The 14,793-nt window shown below is 37.3% G+C and overlaps 4 protein-coding genes across 7 annotated transcripts; all 4 read right to left on the bottom strand.

Annotated features, from left to right (window-relative positions):
- Positions 1 to 1,643: 1,643 nt before the first annotated feature.
- On the bottom strand, positions 1,644 to 2,466 carry LOC114361184 (uncharacterized). Its single transcript, XM_028316152.1, has 3 exons — positions 2,419 to 2,466; positions 1,802 to 2,056; positions 1,644 to 1,715 (listed from the first exon to the last, which is right to left on the bottom strand). The coding sequence occupies exons 1-3, from the start codon at positions 2,464 to 2,466 to the stop codon at positions 1,644 to 1,646; spliced, it is 375 nt and encodes a 124-aa protein (XP_028171953.1).
- A 2,207-nt stretch (positions 2,467 to 4,673) lies between these two features.
- LOC114361200 (uncharacterized) lies at positions 4,674 to 5,876 on the bottom strand. The gene has a single exon (XM_028316176.1). The coding sequence runs from the start codon at positions 5,858 to 5,860 to the stop codon at positions 4,931 to 4,933; it is 930 nt and encodes a 309-aa protein (XP_028171977.1). The 5' UTR covers positions 5,861 to 5,876; the 3' UTR covers positions 4,674 to 4,930.
- A 122-nt stretch (positions 5,877 to 5,998) lies between these two features.
- Positions 5,999 to 14,051, bottom strand: LOC114361203 (uncharacterized). The gene is made up of 2 exons (XM_028316181.1): positions 13,776 to 14,051; positions 5,999 to 6,205 (listed from the first exon to the last, which is right to left on the bottom strand). The coding sequence occupies exons 1-2, from the start codon at positions 13,933 to 13,935 to the stop codon at positions 6,003 to 6,005; spliced, it is 363 nt and encodes a 120-aa protein (XP_028171982.1). The 5' UTR covers positions 13,936 to 14,051; the 3' UTR covers positions 5,999 to 6,002.
- LOC114361204 (uncharacterized) lies at positions 8,453 to 11,735 on the bottom strand. 4 transcript variants are annotated; one of them, XM_028316185.1, is made up of 3 exons: positions 11,597 to 11,735; positions 9,051 to 9,213; positions 8,453 to 8,705 (listed from the first exon to the last, which is right to left on the bottom strand). In XM_028316185.1, the coding sequence occupies exons 2-3, from the start codon at positions 9,133 to 9,135 to the stop codon at positions 8,464 to 8,466; spliced, it is 327 nt and encodes a 108-aa protein (XP_028171986.1). In that variant the 5' UTR covers positions 9,136 to 9,213; positions 11,597 to 11,735; the 3' UTR covers positions 8,453 to 8,463. The 4 variants fall into 4 exon arrangements, with proteins under 4 accessions (XP_028171986.1, XP_028171984.1, XP_028171983.1 ...); XM_028316183.1 differs by having other exon boundaries at positions 11,534 to 11,734; XM_028316182.1 differs by having other exon boundaries at positions 11,519 to 11,733.
- Positions 14,052 to 14,793: the final 742 nt, after the last annotated feature.

Raw genomic sequence — 14,793 nt, 5'->3', positions numbered from 1 at the left:
AGGGTTTTTATGTTCCTGGTCAGGCTATACATTCTTATATCAAAAAGATCAAAAAGTCTTATTATTTTATTAAATGGTTGAGTGTTATTGTTATTAAGTGTAGTTGCAAAAAAGTGATAAAAATCAGGCGCCCATCTAGTTTGCTTATTAACTGATACTCCCGTATCTATAAAAACTACCCACCTCATTATTCTAAGGGATAGAAAATGAAATCCCATCGAAAAGGAAGAATGTGCCTTCGCTCATTCCAGCCGGAATAACTGGGAAAGTCACCAGAACAACCCGTCCCCGAAGAGTTTTAAAAAGTTTGTTTTCTAATTGGACCCGGACGGAGCGGTCGGTTTTTCCCGGGATTCCTGTGAAACGATAACGGAACTTCTTGTTCGGCTTAGATGTATTGAGTTATTATTTGTCGAGTAACTTTACTTGGACAGACAAACCACAGGTAAACACTGGCATTCTACATATTTTATAGACCGTGTCTAAACAATCAACTGCTAGTTTTTTGGCTTTGAAATTAATAAGTCAACAGAGTTGGGTAAATACTTACTTACTTATTACTTGTTTTGCTACACAAAATTTAACTTCAATTGATTGGTGGAGTTAAAAATGTAGCCATTGTATATTGGCGACGACGTTATGTAGGACTTTAACGTTTAGGCGCTCTATGGTTGATTTTTTTTTTTTTTTAAATCTTTATTGTTTATAGGGGGTTTTGTCAAAGTGACTATGTCACCCCCGTAATCACCTTCTTAGAATCTATTACAATAATTATGGTTATGTGCCTAATTCAACTATTTCTTCCACATAGGGAAGTTAACAATTTGCATAATTTTCGGGCTTCCTCGCTTATAGGTACAGCTAGGATACTGTTGTAGAAACCAATATCAAGCGTGGTTCTACCGAAATATTGTTGACGGAGAGACTCGTTCCGGACACACTCCGCTAAGACATGCTGAACGTCCTCGACTACGTCACATTCAGAACAGTTTGGCGAGTCTCTTTTCTTCATTAAATGGGCAAATTTGCCTAACGGTATGTGTCCAGAACGTAATCGTAACAAAGCCACTATTTCCTGTCTACTCCTGTCAACTCCGTCGAACCATGGGTAGTGTGAGGGCTCTGCTCGAAGCGTTCTGTACCAAATCCCTTTTGATTGTGATTGTTCATGAAATCGTTCACGCCATTTGGTAATACAGTCATCCTTGAGTTTACTTATTATGTCTGTGTATAGTGGTAAACACGTGTATACTACGCCGTCGCTTGCTGCTTCACGCGCTGCCAGATCCGCCCTCTCATTACCCATGATTCCGACGTGAGATGGTATCCATTGAAGTTTCACAGATTTATTTAAAGACTGCAGCTTACAAANGTACATATAAATATAGTATAGTTGTAATACATAAACAATACATTTTGAATTTAATAATAATAGTTTTGTAAATTATGGATGTCACACAGATAAACTTATTACCTATGAGGTAAGATGGTTATTAATTTCGGAAGGCGGAACACAATCCATTTTTAATTTAAGATAAGTAATACGTACCTTTACTTAAATTAGATTTGTACTTTTACGGGTATGACAAGTTAAAATAAATAGAAAATAACATGCACTAATAGATACTTTTTCTACCATTGCATTATTTGATGTAGCCCCACTCCACGTAGTCGTCCACAATACCTCTGACCCTCTTCTTGATCAGGTCACTCAGCTGGAATTCACAGGTGCTCAAATCGACCTTAGTGACGTCGGGAATTTCCCCTATGTTAGCAAGTGTGGCAGCAACCATAGGGCTACCATTAAGCCATAGTCGAGCCTCTCCTTGAAAAGCCTCTCGAATTCTTTTCTAGGATAGTGTTTTTCAATATCAATCCCAAAATAACTCAAGAACTTCGCCATGGTGTTGTGGTACACGTCTTTGAGGTGCTCCAAGTGGTTCCTTCGGAAGTCCTGGTCGGTGCCAGCTATTATGAAGTAGATAAAGTCGATTATCGAGCAGCCGTAGAACGCGTGCTGGTAGTCGAGGAGAATCACTTCATACGCTTCACCATTCTGAAAAAATATAATATTTATTAAGATTACCTACATTTATTTTTTCATTACAAAAAGGGTCTTTATTCAGTCTCCAGACTTGTATCTGCGCTTGAATTTGAATCGACTAATCGAGTANATTCCATCTATTTTGCTAATTATTGTTTTGGACAAATCTATGTTACTAAGCCAAATGTCTAAAGAAAACATATTTAGCGAGGAAGTTTGAATAGGAATCATTTTGTAGGTAATGTGTATATCTACTAACAGTGGGACTTTTTTCCTTACCCAGTAATGATGATTTTGACTTAGGCCAGATAATTCATCAATGACATCAATGTTAATATTATTATTAATGGCCTTAGATCTAAGCCAAAATTTGCCAGCAAGATATCGTCTCCTAATGTGTAGTGGTTGTAGGCACAGCTCATTTTCCATTACGTGAATCGGAGTGGTTTTAACAAATCCACCAATAATTCTCATTGACAAATTCTGAATTACATCCAACTTACTTAAATGACTAATAGCACTATTATGGAACAAAAAACTACAATATTCTAACCTACTTCTTATGATAGCAATATATAAACGTCTAAGATGTTGAGGATGTACACCCCATTTCGACCCAGCAAGAACCTTAAAAACATTTAGGAATCGCATTGTCTTTTCCCTAACTTCCTTAACATGTCTACCCCATCTTAACGACCTATCTAACCAAACTCCTAAATATTTGACGGTATCTACCTGCTCAATATTATTGTCATCGATATTTATATTAACACTATTTCTATTGAATCCTTTACTAAATAAGCAAATTTTAGTTTTTCTATATGATAAAGATAGGCCTATCTCACTGATTAAAGTTTTAAACATGTTTAGTGATCTTTGTATGTCATTACAGCCATCTGAAATAGATTTTTTCGTCGTGTATAAAATAAAATCGTCTGCATATTGCGAAACAAAAATATCAGATAAATTCTTGCAAACGTCTGAAGTAGCTGCATTAAAAAGAAGTGGTGATAAGGGGTCTCCTTGGGGGATACCTAGTCCTGTATTCCTGCATATCACAGTGTCATTCTCAGCAGATCTAATAAATAAACGTCTACTATGCAAGAATTCCCACAAATATTTACATAAAATTGAACCTATTCCAAGCTTGTCCAGTTTTTGTAACAAGCCACTTATGTTTACATTATTGTATGCACTATCAATATCTACAAAACATCCAATTGTTGACATCCCTTTAGTAAATCTTATTTGAATGCGAGTAACTAATCGTGACATGAACGCGATTTCCTGAATCCTGTTGTTTCATCAGAAAAGCAATGATTCCTCTCAAGAAACCATTCTAGTCTTCGATTGATAATAGTATGAAGGATCTTACAAGGGCATGAGAGCAGTGCTATGGGTCTTACTCCTGACGTAGATTGAACTTCACGGCCTGGTTTTGGAATCGGAACGATCTTAATATTTTTCCATTGATGTGGGACGAAACCAGAGAACAAAAATCTGTTATATAGTGTTACGAGTATGGACTTACCTATTTCCGGGAGATTGTTAATCATAGAATAGGACCATCATCCCCTGGAGTAGTATCTTTAAATTTAATAGTGTTTGACAATTCCTGTAATGTGACTGGTCTGGAAAGACTCACGTTTTCCGATGAAAAAGCAGGAGACTGCGGAGTGACAGAATCTGGGGTCAGACTGTGTAATAACGACTTAGCACTTTCTAAATCTACCGTGGTTCTAGATCCATTATAACCCCTTAACCATCTCATTCGTGCCCACATATCGCTTGAGGATGTAGCTTCCCCTATACTATCACAAAAGGTTTGCCAAGACTTAGTTTTAGCTGCACGAATTGAAGTTTGTGCTGCTTTAGTTTTGTTTTGCAATACAATAAGATTCTGGGGTGTGGGGTTTCTTCGAAATTGAGCTAGTGCCAAACGTCTTTCAGCTATTACACGCGAAAGCGATTGATCCCAATATGGTTTGGGCTTGAATTTTTGTAGTCTTAAAGGATTTACACAGGGGATAATAACAGGGATGAACTTGTCAGCTGCTTGATTCACTAAATTTATAAAACTATCATAAGATTGTTGCTGGTCTTCATCCATTCTCCAATCCAACAATGTCCTTTCTAGTTCTTCTTTATATTCTTGCCATTTAGCTTTTTTAAAATTCCTTCTTTTGCTGTTTGTAGTGTTATTGCTGTAGCTCTCTGTGCAAATCTTCATAACGAGGTGGTCGCTGCCTAGATTTTCATTCAAGACTCTCCATTTAAACATAAAAGCCACATCTATCGAAGCCAGCGTTAAGTCTGGACTTGTCTCCTGTAACGCACCGTTAACAAGTTTGACTCGAGTAGAGGTACCATCATTTAGGGTAACAAAATCGTTTTCCAAAGCAGAATCAAAGATTTGTACTCCCCTGGTGTCTGTTCTAGTAGACCAGTTGGTATGGTGTCCGTTAAGGTCTCCGGCTACAAGAGTTTTCCGTTGGCATATGGAGAATATTTGATCCCAATCCCTTTTATAAGTGTTGACTGAAGGCGGGCAGTAAATAGATATAATATTTTCGATATTGTTGCAATTAAAAATTCTAATTCACATTAGAATTTTTATCAAATTATTTGAACGTATTTGAATCAAAGAGTTCGAAATCTGAATGTTGAGTTGTTGAGACTTTATTGAAGTGTGTGTTAGCACTGCAACTCCCCCATATCCGTCGTCTCGATCGGCTCTGTATATGTTATATCCACTTATTCTGAAATTGCTGTCTGGATCAAGCCACGTTTCGTTGACAATGGCAATGTGAATTTTTTCTTGATTTAATAAAAGTTCAAATTCCGCGGTCTTAGGGCGAACGCTTTGTGCATTCCATTGGAGTATATTTAGGAAGTCTTCAACCATGATGAAATTACATCAAAACAAGGAAAATTAGACGCGTATGCACAGACCGATGATATAATCCAATCCATAATAATATTAATACAGTCCTTAACTTTCTCCTGCCATGTCATCTCTCTATCTAGTAATTTATCCTTCATTATTTTCAGCAACTCTTTCCATGATTTTTTATTCTTAAAATTTTCCCCAGTTTGAACTTGCCTCGGTTGTTTACTTAATTCTTCACTTTCGGACGTTAGCTCAAACCAATCACTATCTTGCGTTTTGTTTTTTTGTTGGTTACTTTTTCGATTCTTTGTTTTCTTTTTTGTAGTTTTAGGTGTTGAGGGTTCATTATTAGTCTTAACTATATCGGCATAAGTAGTTTGTGTTGTGCTTTTGTCCATATTATTGTCATACATGTCTGCGCTAGGATGGTTTAAGGTTTTTGGAGATTCTTTAGGTGTATGGGGCTCCGGAGGAATGTATATAGATAGTGCTCTCTTATAGGAACAATTAAATTCGGCCATTAGTTCTCTTATCCTTTTTTCTTTCTTGTAGACTGGACAGATTCTAGCTAGTGCCATATGATTGCCGGAGCAATTGTTACATTTATAAGTCAGTGTTTCGCAATTAGGATGATCGCGACCGCATTTAGGGCAGACCACCCTACTTGAGGGGCACATCTTTAAGCTGTGTCCAAATCGCCAGCAGCGGGAGCATTGAGTTACGGGATATACATATGGATTAACATTCACCCTAGTATCAAACATATGTATATAACTAGGTAAAGATGATCCTTTGAAGCATACACGTATTGCCTCGCACGGTTCTCGTTGGCCAGTAATAGTATTACGGCGTTTAAGTCTTCTTACGTCGATAATTTGTGTTTCACTGCTCAAACCTTCCAGAATTTCCTCTTCAGTTAAATCCATATCAATATCTTTTATGACTCCATAAGACTGATTTATTTCCAAGGTTTTAAAGCATTTATAACCTTTTTCTTTAAGTAATTGACAATTCATCAGCTTTTCGCAACTATCTTCGTTACTAAATTGTATTAATACCTTGAATAAATTAATGTATGTACTTTATTTTGATAACATCCTGTATATTATTTGATTTAAGCATTTTAGCCAACTTGAACTGTCTCGGTAAATTTTCGGTGGCAGAACTGACGCATACCTCAATAATATCTTCTGGGACCCGATCTAAGTCATTGTCACCTGCTACGCGTGCAAAGCGTTTGCCTTTTCTCATAACTGTCGTCCATATTTCATTTCGGCATGTATTTAAATGATCTTTTTAAATTAGCAAAAACGGCAAGTAAAAAAATCTAAATGGTCATCTATTTTAATGATTGATCCTCTTTCTTTGAGACATAAAATAAATGAAATCGATCGATATTTTAACCTCTTTTGAACTACGCAAAAAAATTTTGAGATGTAAAAATTATATCTGATCGTTACTTGTTGGACCTCAAAAATAAAAGAAATGAGCACCAAATATTCAATATAGTGATACTTTTTTAAATAATTCGATTTGTATAAATTGTTTTTTGTCTATATCAAATAATCTTCAAAATAATTATGTTATGGTACTTATTTTTATTAATTTGTAGTCAAAGGATGGAAACTATATAAAGGCACTTGATGTTCAAAGATTTATTTTTTATTAAAAAAGCATACTTAACACGTTCACACTGCGTTATCGGGTCGAATTGACCTTAGGTGCTGGATGCGTTGGTGCGGGATGGATATATTCGGTNCTTTCCGCCACTACCTACCGCGACGGCGGGAGTATTTTCTACACAAAATTACCAGATTATTCACTTCCTACATTAAAAAGGAATGTCCTTTAAGTTTAGAGTTAGGTATAGCCTGACCAGGAACATAAAAACCCTCGCCATGTTGCGGAAAACTAATGGTACTAATTTCTTTTAATGGCAACAGTAACTGAAAACTTCATTGACATGTCACCTTGCATGTCAGTCTATTGTTGTCAAAGTGTAAACAAACTTTATTTTAAATGTGCGCAATTGATTTTGTGAATTAAATTGCTAAAATATTTTTATAGTCGTGAAAGAAAAGTGGTTCACGATGTGTTAATGTATTTGTCAAAGAGAAATACTAAGGGTTCGGACAATATTTTCATTGAATAATGTTTCCGACAAAGGTTGTCAAATTGACTGACATGTTTATCGTATAGTACAGTCCACTATGAAAATTAGCTGTAGTCTCTTTCAACTACCTATTTTAAAGTTTTTAGTCACTTTCTAAGTTTTGAATTTTATGGAATTGGGAAAGAAGTACCGAGTTTGAAGCGTTCATGAGCAGACATTGCAGTTGAATATTCAAGTTCTGAATTTGATTATTGATGAATATTATTAGTGACCGACCGAATATTCGTTTTCGTTTTCGTTTTCGGCCATTTTCGGCCAAAAAATGGACATTCGGCCATATTTTCGTTTTCGGCCAAAAACCAGCAGAAGCTTCGGCCAAACCGAATATCAGAAATACGTGAATAAGATGGTGACGTTTATCGTTCCGATATCTTCGGGAGTGAATCTGGTGCACTCATGATTCCAATCAGACTTAAACGGACGCGGTATTGTCACACTCTTTTGAAGTTGTGAAGTGAGGTTACGTTGTAAAGGGTGTCCAGCGAGAATTTTCCAAGTTCAAAATTGAATACAAATAAAACCAAAGAGTTTTCATTAAGTTTAATTGTTTCAAAATAGAGTCTAATGCGGATTTGAAATACGCCATGAGTCACTGCTCGGGAGCCTACAGAGCGTTCGCAGTATTTGAAATGTATTGTCGAATGATCGATGAATGTCTGATACCACAACTGCAACTGCATCCCGGTCAACTACGTAACTCTATTTCAGCAAGAAGGTGTCTCACCACAGACGGAGAGTACCTCGATGGAGACACTGAGGACTATTTTTTTTTAATAAATGATCAGCAACTACAGGGACATACCCTAGCTGCCTCGGTCACCAGATCTCACACCATGCGACTTTTTCTTGTGGGGATATCTCAAGTCAAAAGTTTACAGCAAACAATCCTTAAATAATTCAGGTTCTGTAAGAAAATATCCGCCGTGAAGTTGCAGGAAAATTATTAGCGCGATTTGCTCTCGCATAGTTGCGAATGTAAGGGTTCGGNTGTCCAGTTTTTGTAACAAGCCACTTATGTTTACATTATTGTATGCACTATCAATATCTACAAAACATCCAATTGTTGACATCCCTTTAGTAAATCCCATTTGAATGCGAGTAACTAATCGTGATAAATTATCTGCACATGAACGCGATTTCCTGAATCCTGTTGTTTCATCAGAAAAGCAATGATTCCTCTCAAGAAACCATTCTAGTCTTCGATTGATAATAGTATGAAGGATCTTACAAGGGCATGAGAGCAGTGCTATGGGTCTTACTTCAGCCGTTCTTGAGTTATAAGTGGAGTAACTAACACGACTTTCTTTTATATATATAGATAGATTGATGATTTCGCCCCTGATTGCCAATTTTCTGTTACGTAAAAAGAGTTTTAGAATTACCGATAAATGCAATGAGATCTTGGATTTCGATTTCTCCATCGCGCAGGACAGTCCTGAAGCTGAGCCAGCATTTGTGCTCCAGGACCTCGATCAGCCTCACCCTATCTTCCAAGTTGCTCTTCGGAGTGAGGCGCTGCGCATCTTCGTCGTTCTGGCTGTAGTACGAGGACTTGACGCTCGTGTCGATGTACACAGTAGACGGGGACGTTATGAACACTACAACAAACGATCAGGGTAATCCAGACTGAAGACAACTCCATCTCTCTCACGACCTTCGGGTCGCACAAATACCTCACAATTCTGAGCCATGCGTGACAAGTTACAGTTTCGCATAAAGAATATCGTCAAATCGCTACACCAAGAACTTTAACAGAACTTGTGCAACGGCGAATTAGCATGCCATTTTGTTGAATACAAGCTTTTAACCTAGTTAGATAAATCTACATATTTTAAAGAATTGATACAAAAATTATGCTACGTAACTTGCGTAATAATGACATATGACATTGGCTCAGTTTTGGTGACATATTTGGATGGTGAGGTGTCTAAAGCCTGGTCTACCTTGATCGCCACAATTCCTCCGAATAGTCCGCGGCCTCGTCGGCGGGCCGACTCCTCCGTTCACCGGGGGCCTTTCCGATACCATTTTTCATCATCACTTATTTTCACTTTGTCACTTCACTTCACTCGCACGATTGCACGTCACTCGAGGATTCGCTTCCATCTGTAGACACAGTGATATGTTTCGTATTGTTGAATGTCAGCAAGATGCGTTGGCATCTGATATCAGTTTCCTTATTAAATCTTGGCCAGTTACGCGGTCGAGTTACAGAAAAAAACGAACGAAGTCGCCGGCAGCTGCGAGACTGGACGGCTCAGGGTCGACCGGTGCGCGCTTATTTTTCACAGTTTCAATGCTAACCGAGTTATTGCAATCGTACCGAATAATCACAATTCGAAGAATTATGTTGACATTGGTTGTGGTTAATGCACTCTGGTTTACGTTTCAGATAGTTATGCTCCGCTAACGCAGTTCGATATTTCTAGCGTTTCGCAACAGAAGGATTAGTAGAGCCAGTAATAATTTATAGAAACGATGTGCTAAAGTTGAGTAATTGGATATTAATAATGACTGATAGCTTCAGCATTCTTATATAAGGTGACCAAATGAAATGAAAACATTGTCATTAAATAATTACAGCAAATAGCAATTAGCTGAAGTTGTGCAATGAAACCAGTTAGGCTTTGTGGAAACTTTTTAGTTCAGTGTCTTTTTTATGGGATATAGAGTGGATAACCGTTTGGTGCAACAGAACGGTTTGCATGGAATCGTTTATGGTGCAGTGGTGGAGTTGCAAAACGCGAGATAGCGTTTGTGTGTGGTTGCAATCAGAGCATGCGCCTTGCGAAACAATGAACGCGTAGCGAATAATTTGTTCCGCGGAAGGAGGCCTGCACAATCAATTTACTTGCCTATAAACTTGTAGCTTGAAATTGTAATTTGTTTAACATTAAATAAATTAAGATACAAAAAGATGTAGAGCACCAAGCAAATTAGAAAATGTTAACAATACTTTTTCAATCGATACCATGTCTTATCAGAAAATCCAAATCCAATCGCTGAAAAATGGCGTTACTATTAACTTTTTTTAGAAACCGTCAATAAATCGTTTCAATTACAAATCACGGAAAGATCAGATAAACTGGTATCCGTTCACCAGTTCATTTTAAATACTAAATATCTTCCGGGGTAACTGTTTATTATATATCTTTATATGGCCATAATAAAAGTGAGTACATGATATTGACTAGACCGTATTGAAGCTAGTGGTGGTGATCAGACTGCGACAAGAAACGATCCCGTTAACGTGATAAGTTAACGGCTACCACAACATTTCTCGGCCTATGCAGATGTTTTCAACGACAATAACGATGTTATTGTTAACATCAATAATAAACTAGTTCATATTCTGATTGGAAATGACAAATGCGGGCTTTCTCTTTGTGCAATCGCTATTGTACCAGTGTTTACGTGATTGGGCAATGATGTCATTAGCTGATTACTACTAGAAATGTTTACATTAATTATTTTTAACAATGGCCATAGAAATAGCGTGTTTAAAAACACCTTTGAATCATTTATTAGTATGGAAACAATAATTGCGTATATAAAAATAGTTTTAATTAGTTATGAAAATAATATATCAAATGATAAAAAAGCAGATGCGAATTGGAAAAACAACAATGGCTTAATTGAAATATTTTAAGTGTCTAGAATAGATATTATTTAGAATTCAACAAGAAAACGTCCAAGGTAAGTAAATAATTGAGAGGCCATGACAGGTAGGTAGATACAGATAACAAGCAGATTTTGAATAAGCCGAGAGACAAACTGGTTGAACAACTAATATTAGATGCTGCCTTATGCATTCGAGTACGAGGTGCGTGTAATGCACGATTGTGTTTTGATCACACGACGGAACCATTGGTAGTATCGTAAATTTCAAGAGACGGTGCTGTCGTGGTATGTAACGGCTGAATGACCCTCTGAACCGTAGGATACACAACACATTGATGAAGTGTGTTACGTCATCAAAACCAACACAAACATTACTTAGGTAGTGGCTAATAATAGTGCCAGAATTAGGCACCGTAACAATAGTTTCACAAAGACTTTTAATTGCTATGATAGAGTCAGCGAAAATGTAAACCAGAGATACAAATTACACCAATCTTACTTCCATCTTAGCTCACTTTTGTAAAACACATTAACACTTTTTAGCAGCAATAAATGAAAATATATGTATACAGAGCAAGACTATACATCGCCAACTTCGATGGACCGAAGCGTAGCGTGACGAAAGATAATGTGAATAAAAACTCCTAGTTAGAAAGTAAACTGAAGCACTTTATGTAACTGTAAACAAATATCTTCATGGACGAGTCAGCAGTTGCAAGTTTTCGTTAAGATGATAGGGGGACACAACGCAACCGGCCGGTCAAACCACAAAGAACGTCAAAACACTTGCGAAATTCAACAATACGAATGTATATCCGTTTCGTGAGAGTTGCTGTTGATTTCATTTGGGAACGATCTGAATGAGCACTGAATATTGTTTCGATGGGTTTTTCATGATTGTTTTGTTCAGATAGTGAGCTAGCACGATGGCCACTTTCACTGAGCGCGCGCGGAGGCGTCCGTCCGCGTGCGCGGGCGCAGGGCAAACTCGCGCGCGCGCTGCCCGCGCCTCCCTCTCCGGGCCAAGCCTTTTGCGACAACTGTTCCGAACGCGTGGGCGCACCCAGAATTGCCTTTTAGGCATCACCCCTGAAGGCAAGATTAGCACGTTTGGTATGAGACGTCGTCATAGTCAGACGTCATCTAGATATCACAATCTTTGATCAACATTGCAACGGTTGATTAGCACAAATTGGATTAGGCTTAACTCAATCAAATGATGACTTAACTCACTCATAACTATACTGCGTCAATTAAGCAAAACTAATTAGGTGAGGCTAACAATTTGAGCCTTTGATTTTGCTTATCACAAATGTCGAAACGCTCGATATTCTGAAACAAACCAATTTGACCAGTTCCACATTTTGCAAAACTGGTCCAGCGAGACAACAGGGAATTTAGGCCGAAATGTAATCAATTAAGCTGTAAATTACAGAAAACAAGATAGTAGAAGGGGCAATAAAGATGGCGGATAAGGCGAAAATTCCGACGGTATAAACAACGTGAGTTAAACGCCTGCTAATTGTAATGCACCGGAGATCTGGAGCGGTGCTCTCGTTCGAGACCAGTGACATAAGATCGACAGCGTCGCTTAATAATTGATCCCACGTTCGACTTCGGCTAGAATTTGACTGCGTTAGTTGCGCAAGCGATTTAAGTTATCGAGATTTAGTGCAGTCTGTTCCTGAATCGAGATTGGTTGGTTCAGGTTTAATGCTCCGGTTTAATTGCAGGCCTTCCGTGAGTTGCTTCAGTGAAGGTTACCGAACCTGTGATAGCATCAGCTTCCTGATGGACTAATTAAAAACAAATACTTACACGTTTAGCAATTTTTTGGGGAAAAGAAATCGAAAATTTTAAAGAGCATTATAATGATTACGCACGTATATTACGTCCAAAAATAAATGTTTTTGATATCTAAATCGTAGTCCAATCACGAGTAGACAATGACAAGAACAGCCTTCCTAGAGCCGTCGACGTAATCTGACTATTGTTGCTGGACCTTACAAAGGCTTCTCATAATTATGTCTTTATCCGCCATTTATAAAAATTACTTAGCGAAAGTCAAATAATTTTCGTTTTTCCTACCAATTATGTATTTTCATAACTACTCTAAATGCGTTCTTATGTTTTACAATATTTTCTTTCATGGAACAATATTGTGTTAGTGTGATATCTATCGCATGAAGGTAATTAGCACTGGCTTTCCTCCGAGAGATGGATTTCCCGCCTTCTGTATGCCATTTATAGTTTTTGCCTCTACATTGTTCACGAAGACTCTTGTTTTAGAAACATGTTCTGTATTGTCTTTAATTTATCTATCGGAGAAAGTTTTGTACGACATTTATTTTATGTTTTATCCATAGAACAATCATTATTGCCACAGTTGAGATATCAGACTTTAAGACTTAAGCTCATATTAATCATAAAGGTTGGACAATTTGGACACTATATCTGGGGGCACGGCAGTGCCCCCACCAAGTCGAGCAAAAAAGCGGCACGGCCGTACCATCCTTTTCTCGAAGCAATTCAGGCCATTTTCGACCGCCTGTAACTTCGTTGTGGATAAAACTAGAAGGCTGAATTTTCATTAGCTATGCAGGCATTGTAAAGACACGGTATATTTAAAATTTCATTCAATTTGAACCAGTAGTTTAAGAATTATAACGGGTCAAAGTTACTTAATTTTGTCACTCACTGACTGACTCACCGATCATCAAAATTCTAAGGCACTTCTAGCAGACCTAGAAGCTTCAAATTTGGAATATAAGTAGTGTTTGGTGTATGAATCAAGGAAAAACTAAAATATTTGGGGGCACGGTAGTGCAACCGCCAAGTCTTACCAAATATTAAAAGAGTATGTTAAACATAAATATTACGTTACCTTAAATGAAGATCATTCATAATTTATCCGTAGATCAACTAATATAGACCCAATAATTAATATAAAGATAAAATATAATAAAATACATCATTTATTTTTAAAAGTGCACATACAAAAAAGATCAATTAGTTTTTAGAGGATCAAATAATATTGTCCCTTTCATTTCTATCCATTTCTCGATTTCTCTTTAACGATCTATCCTCGTCTTGTTCCATGTTCGTACTCATTAACTCCCTGCTACATGTCATCTCACTATATTCTTGTGTATATGTATTCACATCAAAGATCTCGCTGTCCACTGCGTTATCTTCGCTGCTAGTCATTTATAAACAACATCGCATGCAAAACAGCACGATAGGTATAGTTGCACTGACGCACGGCACGGGCGAGACCGCTTAGCAAACCGGTTTTGGGATCGAGCAATGCGCGCGTCGTGCGACTGCGAGCCACGGCTTCGAACTACCTACTTTTGTTAAATTTTCTGAAACAGAATGTTTTGATATATTTTTTTTCCAGTGGAAAAACGACATTAATATATAATTTTTAACTAATTTGTGAAATCGTTTATCGTTTACATATTGTATGTTAACTATGATAATTGTATAAACATACTATTTTGTATGAAAATATTAGTGATGTAACATGTTATACATAGAGATTGATTATATCTTGAACATAAACGGACATCGGTTATACCTACATATTCCATGATTAATAACTAANATGTAAAACGTTAAAGATTTCCTGGCCTGGACTTGGTATTACATGGATCTCACAACTTTTTACCGTAGAACAACTGAGTTGCGAAACTTGGTTTTTTTGACAAGTATTGTTTTTGATGGGATCAATATTACAAGATGGATCAACAACATTCCCAAAAGCAGTGATAAAAATAATAACCATTATTTTTACAAATGTGCATATCGCTAATGATCCGAGTGGTTTCGTTGCACCATTTACTCTGAAGTTTGCCAAGGAAATACCGACGGTAGAGCTTGACGCAAGAGCTCATTTTTAATGGTCCGCCTCATATTTTTAATGGCAAGCCCATACTCTTTTACGGTCAAGGATGAGTAGCACCAACGTTGCGGAGGCACCGTGTGAAGACATGTTTTGCTCCTCGAAGATATGTGCGAAGGAATTCTATTGTTGAGGTATTTTCGATTCGATTTCCTTTGTTT

The sequence above is a fragment of the Ostrinia furnacalis genome, unplaced genomic scaffold, assembly GCF_004193835.3.
Source record: "Ostrinia furnacalis isolate ACB-3 unplaced genomic scaffold, ASM419383v2 OfSCF5444, whole genome shotgun sequence".
Classification (NCBI taxonomy): domain Eukaryota; kingdom Metazoa; phylum Arthropoda; class Insecta; order Lepidoptera; family Crambidae; genus Ostrinia; species Ostrinia furnacalis.
The sequence above is the reverse complement of the archived record's forward strand: the minus strand, read 5'-3'. Positions and strand labels throughout refer to the sequence as shown.

Bases quoted from the DNA above. Each gene is read 5' to 3' on its own strand.
- LOC114361184 (XM_028316152.1), bottom strand. From the start codon at position 2,466: ATGAGCTGTGCCTACAACCACTACACATTAGGAGACGATATCTTGCTG. The intron at 2,057-2,418 runs GCAAATTTTGGC...ATATTTTTTCAG, and splicing joins TAGGAGACGATATCTTGCTG to AATGGTGAAGCGTATGAAGT. The intron at 1,716-1,801 runs GTAGCCCTATGG...TGTGAATTCCAG, and splicing joins GGCTCGACTATGGCTTAATG to CTGAGTGACCTGATCAAGAA.
- LOC114361200 (XM_028316176.1), bottom strand. From the start codon at position 5,860: ATGGATTTAACTGAAGAGGAAATTCTGGAAGGTTTGAGCAGTGAAACA.
- LOC114361204 (XM_028316185.1), bottom strand. From the start codon at position 9,135: ATGGTATCGGAAAGGCCCCCGGTGAACGGAGGAGTCGGCCCGCCGACG. The intron at 8,706-9,050 runs GTAGACCAGGCT...CGTTTGTTGTAG, and splicing joins GAGGAATTGTGGCGATCAAG to TGTTCATAACGTCCCCGTCT.
- LOC114361203 (XM_028316181.1), bottom strand. From the start codon at position 13,935: ATGACTAGCAGCGAAGATAACGCAGTGGACAGCGAGATCTTTGATGTG. The intron at 6,206-13,775 runs ATGAAAGGGACA...ATACATGCCGAA, and splicing joins AAATCGAGAAATGGATAGAA to ATGAAATATGGACGACAGTT.